Source organism: Elephas maximus, chromosome 13 (assembly GCF_024166365.1).
Source record: "Elephas maximus indicus isolate mEleMax1 chromosome 13, mEleMax1 primary haplotype, whole genome shotgun sequence".
NCBI lineage: Eukaryota > Metazoa > Chordata > Mammalia > Proboscidea > Elephantidae > Elephas > Elephas maximus.
Window position 1 is genome coordinate 46,465,306 of NC_064831.1, and position 21,573 is coordinate 46,486,878.

General features: G+C 42.5%; 1 protein-coding gene across 1 annotated transcript in view; it reads right to left on the reverse strand.

Annotated features, from left to right (window-relative positions):
* RFX7 (regulatory factor X7) overlaps positions 1–16,755 on the reverse strand; it is a 121,294-nt gene extending 104,539 nt beyond the window's left edge. Inside the window, exon 1 of the mRNA XM_049905240.1 lies at positions 16,455–16,755. Coding sequence (XP_049761197.1) covers positions 16,455–16,609 — 155 coding nt within the window. The 5' untranslated portion in view covers positions 16,610–16,755. The remainder of the gene's footprint in view (positions 1–16,454) is intronic.
* Between the last annotated feature and the right edge of the window lie 4,818 nt (positions 16,756–21,573).

A 21,573-nucleotide genomic window follows, 5' to 3' on the forward strand; every position in this document is an offset into this window, starting at 1 on the left:
CGTCCAGTCAATTCTGACTCATAGCGACCCTATAGGACAGAGTAGAACTGCCCCACAGAGTGTCCAAGGAGCACCTGGCGGATTCGAACTGCCGACCCTTTGGTTAGCAGCCGTAGCACTTAACCACTATGCCACCAGGGTTTCCTGTTTATTTACAGTACAGTGTAAATAATGCTGTAGCAGAATTTTACTGAAATACTATGAAAACTGAAATAAAGGAGTTATTATCTCCATCTGAAGTACAAAGCCCTGGTGATCTATTTTGAAAAAGTAACAGCCATTGAAAATCCTATGAAGCACACACAATTCTATTCCATAACACATGGGGTTCCCATGAGTTGGAATCAACCTGATGGAAACTGGTTTGGGTTTTATGGTTTTTAGGGTACTTAAAAAGAATTGGAGCCCTTGTGGCATAGTTAAGAGCTTGACTGCTAACCCAAAGATCGGCAGTTCAAATCCACCAGCTGCTTCTTGGTAACCTTATGGGGCAGTTCTACTCTGTCCTACAGGGCCGCTATGAGTTGGAATCGATTCAATGGCAATGAGTTTGGTTTGGTTTTTTTTAAAAAACAGCATTTATCCAAATGATCTGGATGACTAACTAAAGACTGCTGGCCCTACCCCAGAGTTTTTACAGAGTAAATCTGGGGTGGAGTCCAAGAATTTACATTTCTAACATTTCCAGGTGAATAATATATTTTTCCCAGGTGAGTAATAATATTGCAGGTCCTGGAACCACAATTTGTGAACCACTGCTCTAATCTAACAAACCAAGTAGCATTACATGAAATACCATTTTAAAGCTGAACTGGTCCTTCCAAGATAATCTAGTTACTGCAGTTCTCAGGAAGCAAGAATATCTATCAGACCAAAAAAAAAAAGGAAAAAAAAAAACAAAAAACTCTATGCTCTCTATCAGATAAAGAAGAAGACCCAGCAGCCTAATAAGTAGGCTGTTTTGAGAATCTGAAATACTTAAGGCCCTCAGTTGTTTCTCTACTTTAGTCATTCCTTCATCACCCCCCAGATAAATCCACCTCCCTCATATTATGCCCCCATTGAGGGTTTCCTCCATCACCTTTGGGCTTGGGCCATGACTCAACAAGCTACCTTAGCCTTGGGTCTTGGCTTTCAAAAAAGTAGGTCAAACCCTCTACTAGGACCAAACCCCAAGGAAGCTATCTCTAGTTCAATGCTAAAGTATCTTTAAAAATTCCAAGTCTAACTCTTGGGAACTAGACTGGGGCACAAAATAGCTGATTAGTACAAAAAACCCTAACTAAATACAGTACTGTCATGTACTCATTCATGAAAGGTTATTGAGCTACATAGCAGTCACTTGTTCAGTTTTTTTAAAATGATGGACACAATGTCTCTCAACTGGGACATGAATTATTTTTTATCTAGATATACTGAAAGACACGGGATCAGTGGAACTAAAACTCTTATTAATGATTAGTTCAGTTCCACCATTGCAATTTTTTAAAAAATCAATTGCTCTAAGTCCTCTATTCTGTAAGATATACCTTGAATTTAATAACTTGTTTGGGGAGATAATTACATTAAATATATCAAATACATGAACATTAATACGTAGAAAAAAGTATTTCTAAGATTGTAGTCAGCAAAAACATTATTCGCTAGTACCCACAACTACATGAGAAATCAAAAGATACAAAAGGAGATCACACAATAACTAAGAGCCCAAGAGACAGAAAGGGCCACATGAACCAGAGACCTACATCATCCTGAGACCAGAAGAACTAGCTGGTGCCCGGCCACAACCGATGACTGCCCTGACAGGGAGCACAACAGAGAACCCCTGAGGGAGCAGGAGATCAGTGGGATGCAGACCCCAAATTCTCACAAAAAGACCATACTTAATGGTCTGACTGAGACTAGAGGAATCCCGGCGGTCATGGTCCCCAAACCTTCTGTAGGCCCAGAACAGGAACCATTCCCGAAGACAACTCATCAGACATGAAAGGGACTGGACAGTGGGTAGGAGAGAGATGCTGATGAAGAGTGAGCTAATTATATCAGGTGGACACTTGAGACTGTGTTGGCATCTCCTGTCTGGAGGGGGGATGGGAGGATAGAGAGAGCTGGAAGCTGGCAAAATTGTCACGAAAGGAGAGACTGGAAGGGCTGACTCATTAGGGGGAGAGCAAGTGGGAGTACGGAATAAGGTGTATATAAACTTATATGTGACAGTTTGACTTGATTTGTAAACGTTCACTTGAAGCTCAATAAAAGTTAAAAAAGATACAAAAAGTGTTGCCCCTAGCTTCCAAGAATTTCTGTTTATTAGGACAGCACAGGAAAAAATTAGATGTGATTAAGTACAGAATTCACCATACAACTGGGGTCAAGAAAAGGCGCAAGTGGACCTGAGGAGCTAGATGTTTCACAGTATAATGACTTGAGCTATGACTTCAAAAACCGTTAAGATGTGATTAAGTAGGATTTGGAGGCAGGGAAGTGGAGATTCCAGAAAAGATACAAACCATGAACAAAATTAGGGCCACAAAATAAAAGGCAGACAGTGAGGTGCCTGCTGGACTGAAGTGGATGTTGAATGCTCGTGAACAGCAAGCAACAGGGTTCGATTGACGTATTGGGCCAGATTACACATGCCTTTGAAACCTGATGGAAATCTTTAGACATTACATGGTGGGCAACAAGAAATCACTCTAGGTCTTTAGAATGGGGCTATATAAAACCAGTTATTTTAGAAGACTTACTCTGGCAGCAATATACACGATAGGTCAGTGGAGGGAAAGGCCAGGGGCAGAGAGCCTATGCTGCTGCTGTAATAGCCCAAGAACAAGATGGTAAAGCACTGAACTGTGGTCTTGACAATGGAAATAGGAGGCACAGAGAAATTTTTAAGTAACACTGCAAACTTGGCAATATACTGAGTATGGGGAGGAGAGAGAAAAATTAAACACGAAACCAGTATTACTAGCCTGACAAAATGAAGAAATAGTGGTATTTACTACCAAAAGAAGTGAAATAATGAGAAATGGAAGCCAACTGAGGAGGCAGGGCACCAAGACATAGAAGAAGGAGTGCTGTGAAAATGCCAAGTTTAAGTTGATAGTGGTGGCTGTCTGTAGTCCGATGAACAGATCAGTACATCTGGTCAGAGCTGTCTGGTCTGCCTATCTATTTCTTGACTTGAGCAAACTGAAAAGAGAAGCAAATGGATGGCTAAGAAGTAAGTATCTGGGCATACTCACAAGCGAAGAGCATCTAGAGGAAGGTGGGCCGGTGGTTCCCCAGTGGTAGAATTCTCATCTCCATATAGGAGACCGGGAGACCCAGGTTTGATTCCTGGTGAATGCACCTCATGCATGTCTGTCAGCAGAGGCTTGTGTGTTGCTATGATGCTGGGCAGACTTTAGCAGAGCTTCTAGGCTAATATCGACTAGGAAGGAAGGTCAGGTAATCTACTTCTGAAAATCGGCCAATGGAAACCCTATAGGTCAGAAGAGCCTGATCTGTAACTGATCATGGGGTAGAGTGGGCTGGGCAATGTTTTGTTTCCTCATGCGTGGCGGCGCCAAGAGTTGGGGGCTGACTTGACTCATAGGGAGCTAACAACAACAAAATAAAAAGAGCAAGAAAAATAAAAAGTTGGTCCGAGGTAAGCTCCATGAGAACAGGGCTACTGTACCTAGACCACGGGCTTCCCCACTGCCTGGCAGAGCAGCTGACACAAAGAAGAGAAAAAAAAAAAAGGAAGGAGTAAAAATTACCAAAATGCAAAGAAATCATAGTAACCAGAAGAAAAAAAAACAATAATAAAAAATAAAGGCTGAAAAAGGGCCACTGAGTTGGCGAGAGGGGCAGAAAGCCAGACTACAACAGTTACGTGGAATATAAGCAGAGAGACTTTGGGGTGGAGGGGAGGGGTGTGGGAAACATATGGACAGCAGCTAGAAGGGAGCATAACAGGGTAGAAAATGGCATTTTATTTGTTCAGTTATTGTTCCCAAACTAAAAACAATAACTGTTCATTCAAGAACATTCGGAGACTATAATAAAATAAAACCACTGGAGCCCCGGTGGCGAAGCAGTTAAGAGCTTGGCTGCTAATCCAAAAATCAGTAGTTCAAATCCACCAGCTGCCCCTTGGAAATCCTACGGGGCAGTTCTACACTGTCCTATAGGGTCGCTATGAGTTGGAATTGACTCAGCACACAGCAACAACATAATAAAATAGGGCGGAAAATCACCTTTCTTCTACCACCTAAATGCAAACATTGTTAATACTTTGAAAATGCATATTCTAACTTATTCCACCAAAAACTGGAGTAGACATAAAAGTACACATAAAATAACAGGATAATAATTGGACTGGAGGGGAGGGAAAGAGGTAAGGAAAATAGCAAAAACTGGGGATAAGACTAACACTAGCAGTGGTTACTGTATTTTTTATATCTTCTCTAACTTGGTGGTAAAAAAAATAATTTCTCTTTTAATTGTTTTTATTATTGAGGCTAAACTGTCTGCATATTTCTGAACTGTTATTCTTTTACAAAATGAGCATCTACATGCTTCATTCACTTACCTGATGACTTTACTGTTTTCTCATGACTATGAATGAGTTCTTTAGGTCACTAAGATATCAACCTTTCATTTTTTTGCAAAATAATTTTCTCCAGGGTTGTCTGTTGCTGCTTTAAGAAAGTCATAAGGACATCCAAACTTATAGCAAAAGAAGCTTGTGGGAAAGAAACAGTTTGATGATGTGGAGAGAAACAGGACATATGTTAGAACAAATTCCCTAAGTATTCGGAAAGGAATGAATCCAAAGTAACAGAATAAAAACTGTCTCTGATAAGGGAAAAGTACATGGATATGGGAGTCGAGGTATAGGCTGAATGAGGTAAACAAGGGATCTCACATCAATATCCCAGTCCTTATGGGACAGAAAATGATACTTGTGAAGAGTGAGCTCCTTGGATCAAGCAGACATATGAGACTATGTGGGCAACTCCTGTCTGGAGAAGAGTTGAGAGGGCAGAGCAGTGCAGAAGCTAGCCGAATGGACACAAAAATAGAGCATGGAGAGAAGGGGTGTGCTGTCTCATTAAAGGGAGAGCAACTAGGAGTATATATAGCAAGGTTTATGTAAGTTTTTGTATGAGAGACTGACTTGGTTTGTAAACTTTCACTCAAAGCACAATAAAAATTAAAAAAAAAAATCAATTGGAGAACTGATGATGGGAAAAAGAATAAGAAGCAACCAAAGTCACCACATGTGACTGACTGGCAGATGCAATGGTGCGTGCATTGATCACCTTGAATCCTTAAAGCCTTCTCTTTTTTACATTCTTCAAACAGCGTGGACACATAGACAACAAAATAGCCATGTATTACTACAGATGCCAACCAAGGGTGTATTTTAAGACATCAGTATAAAGATGTGAATTTTTCTTGCATTAGGAGTGATGATACTTCTTTTGGGGGGATTCATTGGCCTTAATGGTCAGTTGATAATATTATCAATCATGTACTTTTTGTTAGACATCTGTCAACCTATTACTGACTTAAAGTTAACAATTTTTTATGGGGGGAAAAAAATCCTAGTCCTCTTCATGAAGTAGCTGTTATTCCCTGAGTCAATTCGGGGCATACGGTCCTCTCCCAAGGCTGCTCCTGGGAAGCTCTTAGCCCTGAACCCCAGTATCTACTCATCCTCATCATCCCTTTCTTCTTTACTATTATACTCTTTCTTCTGTCTTCAAATATTAAAATTTAGATGAAAAGACTGTGATTGAGACCCCACCCCTCAGTCAAGCAAATTTTGTCCTAAACTATTTTCCTCCAGTTACTGTCCTTATTGCAAGGCTCACTGTCATCAACAGCTCTGAACCTAGTTCCTGCTAGTGGGAATAAAGATCTCCCAGCAAATCCACTGGTAAGTGTGTTTGTACCAGTAGCTCATCCCGTGACTTTTCCAGGTTATGGTCACCATCCTGAACTTTGCCAATAAAAACATTATGTCCTCACTGAATCCCTCCCTCACCTAACTCTATTTGTTTACAGCACTGATTACAATATGACGGTAATAAACAAATCTTACTTTTATTAAATTCGATGAATAATGCACATACCTACCACACAAGACTGTGTTAAACGCAGGAATAGTGTCTTATGACATTTTAATCCTCCTATGCCTTGTATGTAACTAAAACCCAAAACCACACTGTTGCCAGTGAGTCGATTCCGACTCTCAGCAACTGTATAGGACAGAGCAGAACTGCCCCACAGAGTTTCCATGGAGCAGCTCGTGGATTCAAACTGCCAACCTTCTGGGTAACAGCGGAGCTCTTAACCACTGTACCACCAGGCTCCATGCCTTGTACATAGCAGACACTCAAAGCTTGAATTCAGTTTTACCTACCCACTGGAACTTGTAAATTTAGGATTAACCTCTGACTTTCTCACTTCTTTTGAAACTTATGTGTGCAGAATTTGTCCAATTGCTCCCGCTTGAGAAAAAGGAATCATGAATAACCTGACAGTTAAATTTTAGATCATAGACTGCTTATATACACATGTGATTAACAGATCTAATGACTGCAATCAAATTAGGGAAGTGATTCACTTACATGAACTGACACATCTTGTTCAAATACACTCCCAGGCTCCCAGAAGCACCATCTTTACTCCAAATGAGATGTCACTGAAGTGGCACTCTCATCCAAGTAAATGTTTAAAGCTTCATAAAAAAAAAAAAAAAAACGCAGTGCTGTCGAGTCGATTCCGACTCATAGCGACCCTATAGGACAGAGTAGAATTGCCCCATAGAGTTTCCAAGGAGCACCTGGAAGATCTGAACAGCTGACCCTTTGGTTGGCAGCTGTAGCTCGCCACCAGGGTTTCCTTAAAGCTTCATATATACTACAAAAACAATAACGAGTCTTCAGCTTCCCCATATACAAATAATATATTTTATTGTGTACTGTAAATAACTGATTATGGTCATGATTGCATCATTTTGGGTATATGCAATCTCTGAATTTTTGTGAATTTTACTTACTAGAAAATAAGAATGTTTTATTTATATTCAGTAGAAACTCACCAAAATGGACTCATCTAAGGTAAGACCAATCTAAATTACTAGGAAAAAAAAATTAATTTACACAACTCAGATCACTGTTGCCTGGAAGGTGGGGAAAGTTTCATGGAGGAAGTGGTCCATAAGTTAGGTCTCAAACTTAGATGCTTATGTCAGCAGAAAAAGGAGAAAGGTTCCTAAGGTAGCAGGTAAAGGAACCAGCACAGGCACACACAGAGAAAGGAGACAATGAAAGCAAAGAGAAAGGGCTGTGAGTGGTCCAAACTGAAATAGTCACTTACTACAGTCATCCCCCGTTATCATATAGCTACTTGGCAGCACAAGATGATCAAGGCAGGAAAACCACAGAAAAATTAAAAGAATACAGGTAGAGAAAATAAACACAAACCCAAGTGCACTCCGTGTTTAGTTTGCAGCCCAGTAACTCTTACCCTTCCAGATAACCAACAGTTCTGATGCTTTATTTATAATAGAGCTTCGAACACTAAAAACAACTGACTTCAGACAGAAAAGGGGAGGCATGTGCATGGCTGCTCACCATCACTTCTTGTCCACGCCCTTGGCAGGCATCACTAATGAATCAGATGTAGTATGCAAATTCACATCAATCTGCTAATCTTGTTTTGCAACGTGTGTAAAGGTATCCTTCTCTCTCTGAACACTGCTGTCCAAGCTCAGAAAACAAACGGACTCAGATAAATTTCTTCTTGAGTGAGGCTGTTTGGAGAAGATGGTATTTCACACTGCATGAACTCCTGCCTTCCAAAATTCTCAGATGTAACAGACTGGAATAACAAGTTATGCGTCTCTGGTGTCTCACTATTCAAACTCAGGAACCACTGGAAACTAACAGCAAGGAACACCTGGATGTTTTTAGTCTGTTCTCAAATACGAAGAATATAAAACCTCACCTCTCCAGAAAACTTTCAGAATCTATAAAAGAGGTAGCACACATAATTAACCAAAATGCGTTGTGTTTTACATTTCATGGTATATAATCCATGAAACAGAAAAGAGTAAATGCCAAAAGACACACACCATTGACAGTTTCAGGAAAGAAAAATCAAGTCATGCCTTAAAATTTTTTTATTCATATGGTTAAGGCTGAATGCTAGTCATCCTAATCTCACAGGCGGCTATCAAGGGCAGTAAAGTCCTTAGAGCTTACTGTTCCTTGTTTAGCACCCTGCCCAGACCTGGAAGACTTCGCCTTCTACTGACCCAAGTCGCTCATCTTTAACCTGAACTCTTAGGACCCTCCAGAAAGCAAAAGAGAAAGCAACTGAAAGACTAAACGTAGAGACTGACTGAAAAGGAGGCACTGCATAAGCACAGGAGTAAAAAGGCTGCTGCCATTTTCAAGTGTCTAGTTTGGTCAACATGCGCAGTAATCATCTTATCATCTTGTTCTTTAAAACTCAGGAAGAACACTCGGTCATAATTACTCATTAACATGTCTAACCTGGACAAAAGGTTGTGACACTCAACTCCACGCTAAATTATTCTGAAAATAATACATCCATGTCTTATTTACATAATTAAGTTTATAATATAACATTCACTACTATATTCAAATATCATATTACTACTAAAGGAAAAGACTCCTACGTGAGGTGCTTGTAAATACTGAGCACCTCTTTATAAACGAAAGAAAAGCGGCACACAAACAGCACCCCTACTGCAATCGCTCAACTACCAACTGGTAAACTCCCCAACAACAGTGACTATTGCATACATAGCCTTAAGTATTTCTACATAATCAGTGGTAGCTCTTAAGATAATTTAAATGTAATACATGTTCAATAAATATTTGCAGACTGAATCTCACCTAAAAGAACCCTTGCACAAGGCTGCAATAAGAAATAACACCTCCAGATAGTCCTCCTGGGCTAACACCCAAGACACACGGACAAATCATTTCTGTGCATTGAAAATGCTCTGTTGATTGCCTGTGATAAGTTAAATGTTAATCTTTTACCGTGCTTATGGCATGCTTTCCTACTGCAGTCAGTATTTAGTAACAATCACAGAAATTTAAAGGAACTTCCAAGGTGTACTCAGTACAGCCCATTCATTCTACAGATGGGGAAATTAAGGCCTACTTTTCCCTCAATTAATACTTTGATGGCCATTAGCCCTTTCTCTGGTCCCTAACTGAATAAAAGAGAAGTTTCACTGTACATTCTTCAAATGCCAGCTTCTAGAACAGCACTTTGTATATCGCAAGCACTTAGTTAAGTACTTGCAGACTGTTCTTGCTTAAAGTGTTCAAATTTCAGTAAAGGGCAATGTTTGTTTTAATTATTTTCATTTGAACAATTTTAGTGTGCAACATTATTTTTCTAAAACAAAAAGCAATTTAAGTTTTTATTCAAAGCATATCTTTCATAATAAATGAGTTCTGTTTTTTCTGCAATTGTGAAGCTCATTTTCCCCAGTGATACCAGAAACTAGTAGCAAAGCAGAAACCGAAGCAATTTTGCACATACCAACACATAAGACACTTTTCAATGGAGGGAGAAAATTGGTTTATTATTTATACATACACATATTCAGCTAAACAAGGCTAAAAATTGAGGGGCTTGAAATTGCTTAGCTGTCTCTCTGGCCAACAAGGAAGACAATTTCATCAGTTTCAAATCATAGGAGAGGAAGCAACTGCCTTCCTTCTGGAATCAGAAACACCTAGTGTCTGGGACACACCATAAGAGTTGGCCTAGATATGCAGGAGCAAAAAGCACTCTGTCTTTTATGTGCTTGGCACTGGAGGCAGGCTGAACTCAAGGGAGGTGGTATGTCAACCAACCAACCAAAATATATGAAAGCCAGTTGATGTACTGCTCGTTCTCCATTTTAAAAGGAAAAAGATCTTAGACATATGGTTAAAATAATCTCTAAAGTTATAAACTATCTAATAAATACTGCCCATGTCAATTGAAGGAACAGTAATTATTTCTCAGACAGAGCTAATAAATTGCCTGACCTAGAACCAATCATAAAATGGAACTACTGAGTGTCAGAATCTGGCAAAAAACTCCGGACTAACACAGCATTACTATGTAAACTATGGATCACCATACCCTGGTCACCGTAACTAAGTTGGAAATGAGATGTTTATCATCATCACAATAAACAAGTAAAACAAAATCGCAAAATTCTGGTTTAAATTAGAATTTAGAAAACATTTAAAATTGTCCACATATATGAATTCTACTTTGATTACAAATCTAATATGAAATCCAAAAGATTCAGAAGTGTATATGCCTTATGGGAGCCCTGGTGGCACAATGTTTAAACTGCCTGGCTGCTAACCAAAAGGTGCGCAGTTCTAATCTATCAGTTGCTCCCTGGGAGAAAGGTGTGGTAGTCTGTTCCCCATAAAGATTACAGCCTTGGAAATCCTATGGGACAGTCCCACCCGGTCCTAAAGAGTCACTATGAGTCAATATTGACTCAAGACCCACAACAAAAATATGCCTAACAGGACTGAATATAGAAAAGGAACCCTGGCCCTAGCACTACTTCTGTTGTTGTTGTTGTTAGGTGCTGTCAAGTCAGTTCCAACTCATAGTGACCCTATGTACAAGAGAAAGAAACACTGCCTGATTCTGCACCATCCTCGCAATTGTTGCTATGTTTGAGCCCATTGTTGCAGCCCCTGTGTCAGTCAATCCATCTCTTTGAGGGTCTTCTTCTTTTTTGCTGACCCTCTACTTTACCAAGCATGGTGTCCTTCTCCAGGCACTGGTCCCTCCTGATAACATGCCCAAAGTATGTGAAACAATGTCTCACCTTCCTCGTTTCTAAGGAGCATTCTGGATGTACTTCTTCCAAGACAGATTAGTTTGTTCTTCTGGCAGTCTGTGGTGTATTCAATATTCTTTACCAACCCCATAATTCAAAGGCATCAATTCTATGGTCTTCCTTATTCATTGTCCAGCTTTTGCATGCATGTGAGGCAATTGAAAATACCATGGCTTGGGTCAGGTGCACCTTAGTCCTCAAAGTGACATCTTTGCTTGTTAACACTGTAAAGAGGTCTTTTGCAGCAGATATGCCCAATGCAATACGTCACTAGAATCTCTGACTGCTGCTTCTTCCATGAGCACTGACTGATTCAAGTAAAATGAATCCTTGACAATTTCAGTATTTTCACTGTTTATCATGATGTTGTTTACTGGTTCATTTAGAAGAAGTGTAATCTACACTGAAGGCTGTAGTTTTTGATGTTCATTAGTAAGAGCTTCAAGTCTTCACTTTCGGGAAGCAAGGTTGCATTATCTATATATAAGAGGCTGTCAATGAGTCTTCCTTCAATCCTGATGCCGTGTTCTTCTTCATGTAGTCCAGCTTCTCAGATTATTTGCTCAGTATACAGGCTGAATAAGTACGGTGAAAGGATACAACCCTAGCACACACCTTTCCTGATTTAAATCATGCAGTATCCCCTTGTTCTGTTCCAATGACTGTCTCTTGGCTTATATAGACCAAGCACTACTTCTAGGGTCTGAAAATTAATCAGAAGAATCTGACAGGTTCCCTGTCATTCAGTTTCTTTCTATACAGCTATTTTAAATTTGATATGCCTTACATGGAAATAAAAGTTACATAAATATTACACAGATATATGCACACCCATGTTCACTGCAGCACTGTTTACCATAGCAAAAAGATGGACACAACCAAGGTGCCCATCAACAGATGAATGGATAAATAAATTATGGTATATCCACACAATGGAATACCACGCATCGATAAAGAACAGTGAGGAATCAGTGAAACATTTCATAATGTGGAGGAATCCGGAAGGCATTATGCTAAGAGAAATTGGTCAGTTGCAAAAGGACAAATATTGTATAAGACCACTATTCTAAGAACTCGAGAAATAGTTTAAATGGAGAAGAATATATTCTTTGCTGGTTATGAGATGGGGGAGGGAGAGGGGCATTCACTAATTAGATAGTAGAAGAACACTTTAGGTGAAGGGAAAGACAACACACAATATAGGAGAGGTCAGCACAACTGGACTAACACAAAAGCAAAGCAGTTTCCTAAATAAATTGAAGGCTTTGAAGGCCAGTGTAGCAGGGGCGGGGGTTTGGGGACCACGGTTTCAGGGGACATCTAAGTCAACTGGCATAATAAAATCTATTAAGAAAACATTCTGCATCCCACTTTGGTGAGTGCCATCTGGGGTCTTAAACGCTAGTAAGCAGTCATCTAAGATGCATCAATTGGTCTCAACCCACATGGAGCAAAAGGAGAATGAAGAACACCAGAGACACAAGGTAGTTATGAGCCCAAGAGACAGAAAGGGCCACATAAACTAGAGGCTACATCAGCCTGAGACCAGAAGAACCAAATGATGCCCGGCTACAACCGATGACTGCCCTGACAGGGAACACAACTGAGAATCCCTGAGGGAGCAGGACAGCAATGGGATGCAGACCCCAAATTCTCATAAAAAGACCAGACCTAATGGTCTGACTGAGCCTGGGAGGACCCCGGTGGTTATGGTCCCCAGACCGTCTGTTAGCCCAAGACAGGAACCATTCCCAAAGCCAACTCTTCAGACAGGGATTGGACTAGACAATGGGATAGAAAACGATGCCGGTGAAGAATGAGCTTCTTGGATCAAGTAGACACATGAGACTATGTTGGCATCTCCTATGTGGAGGGAAGATGAAAGGGCAGAAGGGGTCAGAAGCTGGTGGAATGGACACAAAAAGAGAGAGTAGAGGGAAGTAGCGTGCTGTCACATTAGGGGGAGAGCAATTAGGAGTGTATAGCAAGGTATACATAAATTTTTATATGACAAACTGACTTGATTGGTAAACTTTTACTTACAGCACAATAAAAAATTTTTTAAAGTTACATAAATAAAAATAGCAGTTGATAACAACTGATTCTTTTAAAAATCCCTGAATTTGTTTGTTGACTAAATATAGTATTAGAATATTTTCTACAATAAGACATCAGGATTTCTTCTGAACTTCTAGGTAAGTTTACTGCCTTTGTTACAGCCTGATAGCAGATATGTTAATCACCATGTAGGTATTCTTAAACATAACTAATCACAACAGGCAGAAGAGATAACAAATGTAATTTTTTCTATTTTTTGCACAGCAAATTTGCTCTATCAGAGTTTCAAATAAAGCTGCTTTAAAAAGGAAAATAAAAGCACAGTAATGCTTTTGTCTAAACTAAATAAAAATTTGTAATTATCTTTTTTAAGGTTTTTACTGTGAAAATACTGGGAGACAAGGGAAAGGGAACACTTGCTTTGTATTCCTTTTTTTAGGTAACCTATTAGGAAGGGTTACCTCAATGTAAATTAAGGCAGGCTGCAGTGGTTCAGAGGTTAGGTTGTGTCTTTGTTGTAGGCTGCCAGTGTGAGTCTTCATTTAGAAAAAGGCATGGGTTACCAGTTTTCTTTTCTTAAATGAAAATGTTTAAATTGGAGTTCTGTTTAGAAAATAGAAATAACATTCTTCTAGGATATTCAATATCAAAACGCACCTCTGCAAATAAGTCTCCTTCTAAGTGAGGTGTGTAAGTGACTTGGACCTTTGTCTATGGAGTAAGAAGGAGGAAGGTCAAGAAAGTTGCAGGCTTGTTAACCCGGGCTTCAATTGAACGCATTCAAAAATAGATAACACAAATACTATAACAGTATCAAGTTAGCAGTATCTTTATTTTTCTAGAATTACCTTAAAAATACATCATATTGCAACTCTTAAGAAATACTGTTTCCTATCTCAATAAGTACCATGGTTTCAACTCTGAATACTTAAATCTTTTCTTTCTCAAAGACACAATTAATGCTTGAAATTACAACAGACATACTTTTATCAAACTATTTTAGTTTAATAAACAGAATAAATTATGAGGTGAGATAATAAATAGCTCACTGTCCAGCTAAAGGTCTACATCACACACTATATTTGTAGAGTAGGAGGTCAAGTACAGACTTGTTTGTGATCTGCAAGTCCAGTAATTTAGAAACTATAATCAACCTAAATGCAAAACTCAGCTGATAATTTTTAAATGCCACATTTCTTTCTAATGTAATTAAAAATTCTAATTAGTGGTGGTACCAAAGGGTGATACAGAAACTAGCACAAAACTGGTAAATTTCCCTGAACATTATCAGGTGTTAAAATAACTAGTAAAAAGATACTGTCTCAAAATCTGTGAAATGAGGTACTTACAGAGCTGCAATCTTATCTATTAAAAATGACTTTAATGCAGACATACTATTTCTTAGGAGACAGTGGTAGTAAAAGAGTTTGCATGTTTCAATGCATTTTATATGATCACTTGATGAATAACATAAATCTAGTCTTGGTGAACAGGAGATAGGAGGTCATATATTAAATATATCCACTAATATTCTCAAGTCTTAAATGTAATACGAAATCATTTTTCCAAATAGGATTTCTAGTGTTGAAAATTAAATGCTAGTAAGTGTGCCATGTCAGATTTTAAAATAAATATATATAACATTGCGTATTTGGAGATTGAGACGTTTGCTGCCCATTCATTAGTGTTTCAGAGGAGGTGCCAAAAATTTGAAGTCCACTCTACTTCAGAAGTTTTTCTAGGTTAAACTCATCGCACTTAAACTGTAATGGGCGTGTAAATATAAATTATCAATGAAAGAGTAACTAAATCACATGATTTACCAAAAACAGCACTTCACTATCATTGTTGTTCAAATTCTTCACTCAGTTGCCTACACAGCTCACTCTTATTTTAAAAATATAAATGAAGATTCCTTTTCCCTATTGTTCTCATAATACTGAAATATACACTACTGACTAAATTTTTTAAATTTGCCTTTCTTAAAGATGTAAAATCCAAGGTAATTAATTTAATTTAATGATGATTTCAAACATACTAAGTTACCTTACCTTACCATAATAGGAAAAAAAAAAAATTAACACTGGTATTGTGGAAACCTTGAAGGTAAGCAGGAAATTAAGCATCTCCTAAATTACAGCTCTAAGGAAGATAAGGGATATTCATGTGAAGAATAAAGCCCCCCCACACACAACTGTATTTATCTGACCTATTCAAGTTGCCACAACATGACTTGTCAAAACAAAAAAAAACTCCTATAAAACATTTAAACTTCATTTTAAAATTAAAACTGAAAGGTACCTAACTGCCAACTACCGTGTAGTATGAAACTATTAAAGCCCGCAGTGACCTACTTCATAGTAGCATCATGACCACAGGGATGTATGCCAAGAAAATAATGAAACCTTGATTTTGGATTTATAAATTGTCCCAGTTTTTTACAGGTGTAAATATGCAATACCAGTTATTTTAGAATACGTTTGTTTTTAAAATTGTAATATAAAGTACGGAGTTTTGATATTTTCCTAGTCATATTCAACGATGGACCTGCAGGGTTTCATTTTCAAAATCAGAGCTTTGTTTACACATTTAAATTGTTTTTTAATTTCTATTAAAAGCAATCGCTTACACCAAATTCTAAATATTGCTTTCCATTTTTAAAATCGTGCTACACTTTGTAAAAATGCCAATTAAGGAAAAATTCTACAAAACAAGGCACGCAAGTTCGTGTTCAAAGCCTATTCGCAATGGCTCTAAGAGGATGGACTTAACTCAGTGTATTTAATTATTAAAAGATTGCAACCAATCTTTAAAAGAGTTCAATCTAACACTGAAATGCTGGAAATTCTCACACAAGAAAGTACAGGAATAATAAACGATATTTCATCTACGGTTTCTAAAAAAAGGCACGAAGTGGCTAGACATTTACTGAATTTCTCTTTGATAAATTGAAAAAAAAAAAAATCACTCCATACTACAAACTACCGCCCTTTTAAAGTAAAACATTTTCATACTAAAGAAGCACTTTCTTCACAATTAATGCAAAGCACAAAGTATCTGGAAAGGAAATTTAATCTTAGAATAAAGGCGGCAGGACATCGAGAAACAGCCGCTAACCCAGCTGAGAGGAAGAGACACTGGGTTTTGTGCTGCATGTTAATATTCTTACGCACAATGTCTGTGTGGTGAAAATTCACAGTACACTTCTTCCTCCCTCTAAGACTGCAAAAAAGGAGTAAACACATTTCCCATTTCCCAGCCCCAAATTCTCGCGACCCTCGTGCAGTGCGACTTCATTCCTACCCGTATTTCTCCGGCCCTAGGTGAAAAACAACCAACTTGTTTACCTCTCACAATTGGGGAGGGGGCCGAGGAGGGCGGGGCTGAGGCCCCAGGACTGTGCACCGGACCCTGGAGACCCCCGACCGGCGAAGGCGCCCCCCGCCCCCCGCACAACGTGCCCGGGCGCCGACCCCCCGATGGACGATCCTCTTACCAGATGGAGTTCTTGATCTTGTGTTGCAGCGCGCTGGCCTCCGTCCCTGGTAGCCCGGGCACGAGGGCTGGCAGGGCCACCCCCGAGCTGGGGGCGCTGGGGGGCCGCTGCTGATGGGCGTCGGGCTGCTGCGGCGGCTGTTGTTCCTCTGCCATCGCTGCCGGAGGGGCGGCGGGGAGGGACGGCGGAGGGGCGGGGAGGGAGGACGGGGGGCGAGGAGGAGGAGGAGGAAGGAAGCTGGATACGCTAGGCCTTCACCCCGGGGCTCGAGTGAGTCGCTTTCGCCTGCCGCCCGCGGGACATCACCGGGGAGACTGCGCGGCTGCTCGCGGCCCGGCGCCTCACCGCGGGAGAGCCATGGCGGCGCCCCTCAGCCCCCCGCCCGCCGCCGCCTCCTCCCGTCAGCGGCCGGGGCTGGGGGGTGAGGAGGGGGCGTCTGAAGACAAGGGGGAGGCTCCCCCAAAATCCAAGGAGATCGGGTCCTCGGGGTCTTCGCGGCCCAGCCTTCCCTCCTCGTCGCGGGCGTCCTACTCCGGGGCCCAGCGCTGCTGCAGCCCCAGGCTCCGCTCCACGCCGCTCGCTCCGGCCCCGCCGCCGCCGCCGCCGCCGCGGCCGCCGCTGCCCTGCCAGCCCCGGAGGCGGCCCAGTGCGCGCAGCCGCAGTGCGGCCCGGCGCAGACGGCGCACACCGACCGCTCGGCCGGGCGGGGGGGGGGGGGAGCGGGCGCGGGCGCGGGCTGCGCGGGAGCGAGCGGGTGCGGAGCGCGGGCGTGCGCAGGGGGCGGGCGCGGGAGCGAGCGGGTGCGGGGGAGGGTGCGAAGGACACGGGCGCGAGCGTGTGAGGGGAGGGGGCAGGCACGGGAGCAAGCGTGTGCGGCGCGCGCGCGGGCGTGCGCTGGAGCGAGCGTGTGCGGGGTCGGGCGCGGGAGCGAGGGTCTGCGGGGAGGGGGCGGGGGAACGGGCGCGAGCGTGTGCGGGGTCGGGCCCGGGAGCGAAGGTCTGCGGGGAGGGGGCGGGGGAACGGGCGCGAGCGTGTGCGGGGTCGGGCGCGGGAGCGAGCGGGGCGCCCGCGTGCACATGGGGCGTGCACAGGAGCATGCGTGTGCGGGGCGCGGCGGCGGGCTGCGGGAGCGCGCCGCGAGGGGCAAAGAGGGCTGGCGGCGCTGCCGGAGGAGAGCGGGGAAACGGGGGGAGGTGCTGGCGACGGAAGAGAACTCGGTAGAGGCGGAGGAGAAACCAGATTTAATACTACTTGGTGTGGAAGTGGGATTTTTTATTTTATATATATATTTTTTTTGCATCTTCAAAGCAAGTAGAGTGAGCATTCTCCCCTCCCTCGACAAGTGAGGATTACTTCCTCGCTGTGAACTGAGGAGATCTGACTGAAGCAGGTGACTTCGCAGAAGCCCCCCAAAAACACCCATTAGCATTAACCACCCTTTAGGTAATCTGGTCTGGAACGGAAATCGCAAATCAGGAGCTGGGTCGAGTGCTCCTCAGTCGGGCATTCAAAGCCCTCCAAATCTGGCCCCACTTCAGCTGTCCAATAGTAGCTGCCTCCATCCCCCGTAAGAACTCCCGGCTCCAATCAGGGAGGTCTCCATGCCATCCTCCACGCGCAGCAGATTCCTTCCCCGCCGTGGCTCGGCTCATGCCGGCCCCTCCATCGCCCCCCACCCCTCTGCAGGCCGCCCCCCGCCCCGCCATTATGTGGCTCTCCCCCCATCCCAGCTCTAAGGCACAGCTCAAGTCGCGGCTTGTCAGGGTCCCTGTAGCCAAGGCCCCTGCTTGCCTCTGAAAGAAACACGTGTAATTCTCACAACATGGAGGCTCAGGTTCCAGCAACAAGCTCCTCCTTTCTAAAGGACACGGACCTCCCCACACCTGTACCTCTTTCCATTCGTGTATAAGAGATAGCTCTGCCCTCTAAGAATCAGACTCACTGCCTCGAACAAGCAAGTTACTTTAAGAGCGGAAGAATTGGATTTTCTGGCGGAGGGGTGCTGATCAGGAAGGCCTGAACTGGCTGATGTAGAAGGCAACAGGCAAGCCCTCTGGCAAAGGATGGAACAGCTGCTCAGCTCCATGCCGGCTTTTCTCCGGGCCTGTGGGTGTTGTGAGCCCTTCAGCTTTAACTTTTCTATCAGCTTTCTACCTGTCAGATTCTCTGGCCACTGCCCTGCTGTGGCATGAAGTTTGGGCTCTAAGGCTCTGCCACTCTTAGACTCCTAAAAAAATAACCCAGAAAACGGTTTTTTGGGGTTTTTTTGTTTTTTTTAGGACTCCTAGCATGAGGTAAATCTGATTGGCTTGGGCTACCTGGCCTTTGGAGTGCAGCGCCACGCCTTGGCCCAGCACCACTGTACTCTCAGGCCTGTCCCAGAGACCCCAGGCCCAGATTTACAGCCTCCTGGATTCCTGTGTGCTCTGAATATCCATTCCACTGATTGTATCACAGGAATTAGTCCCCTTTTCCATAACCTCAGGTCACTATTAGCCTAGCCACTTTGGGAAAGTATAGGTTGTTTGTGAAATTCATTTTGTGTATATGCTCCTGTGTCCCATGTAGACAGTATTTTTCTGGACCGAATCGATAGACATGGTGTGTGTTAGATGCTTCGAAGAAGAATGTAGGTAGCTAATGGCAGTTTTACTGTGTCCTATAGGGTCACTATGAGTCGGAATCGACTCGACGGCAGTGGTGGAATGTTTGTCTAATACTCTCGGTGTGCCAGGCCTAGTACTTTCCATACATTATCATAGTTGGTGCTCCCAAGGGCTGTACAATGTAGGTACCTGTTATTCTTTCTGGGAGTGCCTGGCTGGTGCAAACAGTTAAGCACATGACTACTAACTGAAAGGTTGGTGATTCAAACTCACTTAGCAAGGCCTCAGAAGAAAGGCCTGGCTATCTGCTTCAGAAAGGTCACAGCCATGAAAACCATATGAAGCATGGTTCTACTCTGAAACACATGAGGTCGCCATGAGTTGGACAGCAACTGATACTACTATTATTCTTTCTATCTTACAGAAGAAACTGAAGCTTAGGTTAAAAAGCATTCTTAAAACTTGAAGAATTGGTAAATGTGGGAGCCAGGTTTTGATACCAGGAAGTCTAATTCTGGAGTCTGTGAGGCACGCTGAAGCTGGTGTTATACTGAAAAATCTTGAAGGTATGTATGAGCTCTATATCTATGGAGGAGATGGAGTTAAGTAAAAAGGCATTGGTTCATGTCCCTAAATTCCCCAGGTCCTAAATTTTTACCTTGCAAGGACGGAATGATGACTCCATGTTGTCACACCCTGGGAGGGAGAGATCCTTAGGGAGTGGGAGACTCGTCCAAGAAAGATAATATATCTGAGACCTGCCAAAGGCCTTAAGAAAAGGAAGTTGAGGACCAGGACGTTTAAAAAGCTTGGCCATCTGATGTCTCATAGGCTGGCTTTCCGACTGCAGCTTCTGAGTTTTTAACAGGTTCCGTGAAAGAGCCAGGATACCACAGGCACCGCTAGAGGGCTCCGCAGGCTGCACCCGGAGCTGCCCTCTGGTGGTGGTGGTGACTAATGTATTGTTGAGTCTCGGTCTTCAGGGGCAAGCAGGCTTGCGTGCAGACACCTGGGACTCAGGTTCAGCCAGCAATGACAGGTGTGGCCGATCGGATCAGACTGAGGAGACCTTATTGCCAGAATGAGACATCCTTTCGAGGAGGAAATGATCAGTCCCCCATTCTTCGTTTAACATCTGAGAATAGAGTGAGTCTTTTGTTATAGTCTTCACAGAGAACTATGAATAAAATTATGCCACAAAGAAACCTAAAGACACCTGAGGAAGCTACACAAAATCTTGGGTGGGGATTCAAGCCAGACACAGAGGATCTTGAGTGAAGGCAACAGGTGCTTCTTAAATCATATGTCCATCCCTCTGGGTGTGTCCCAACCCACTGCTGTTGAGCCCATTCCAACTCATAACAAGCCCCTAGGGTTTCCAAGGCTGTAAATCTCTGTGGAACCAGGCTGCCACATCTTTCTCCCGTGGAGCCACTGGTGGTTTCCAGCTGCCAATCTTTCGATTAGCAGTAGAGCAATTTAACCACTGTGCCATCAGGGTCCTTTTGGGGCATGTAGTCCTCTACTAAAGACACTCAAGTCCCCAGAATCGGTGTGACTCATTGTCTCAGAGCTTCAGTCTAGTTCAGTGGGAATGAATGTAAAACATTATAATTATCATGAGTTTTTAAGGTAATATACTAGATGTCACAGAATTTGAGCTTATATTTCCCAGCCCTGAGGAGGATAAGTTTGAAAAACACTGATATAGTAGAAAAAAGCAAAATCAAAAAAAACCTTGCACTGGAGTCAGAAGACCTGGGAATTCAAACCCTCTGGTTCCATCTCTCGGGTCTCTGGGTAGTGCAAATAGTTGGCAAATATATATATATATGTATATATAATTTACAGCCAAGAAAACGCCATGCAGCAATTCTACATGGGGTCGCCCCAAGTTGGACTCAACAGAAACATGTTTTTTTTTTTTTTCCATCTCTATAATAATGGTGAAAATTACCTACCTCACGGATAGTAGTGAGGAACAACATGTAAAATGTAAACCACAGAAGTGCTAACACACATATAAAGAGACTCTACAAGGTGGATTGTGAGCACCTCAAAGGTAGAGTATGTTTTATTTACCCCCGTATCACAGGACACAATTCGTGACTCCCAGGTGTTTAATAAATATTTGTTGAATTCAGTAGTTACCTAACCTTAATATTCTTAGCCCAGTACATTATAGCATTGTCTTAGTTTTCCACTGCTATAGCAGAAATACCACAAGGGGGTGGCTTTAACAAACAGAAATTTATTCTCTCACAGTTTAAGAGGCTAGAGGTCTGAATTCAGGGTGTCAGCTCCAGGGGAAGGCTTTCTCTCTCTGTCAGCTCTGAGGGAAGGTCCTTGTGGTCAATCTTTCCTTGGGTCTAAGAGGTTCTCAGCACAGGAACCCTGGGTCCAAAGGACACACCCTGCTCCTGGCTCTTTCTTGGTGGTAGGAGGTCCCTCTCTTCTCTGCTCACTTCTTTCTTTTATATTTCAAAAGAGATTCAGTCAAGATACAACATAAT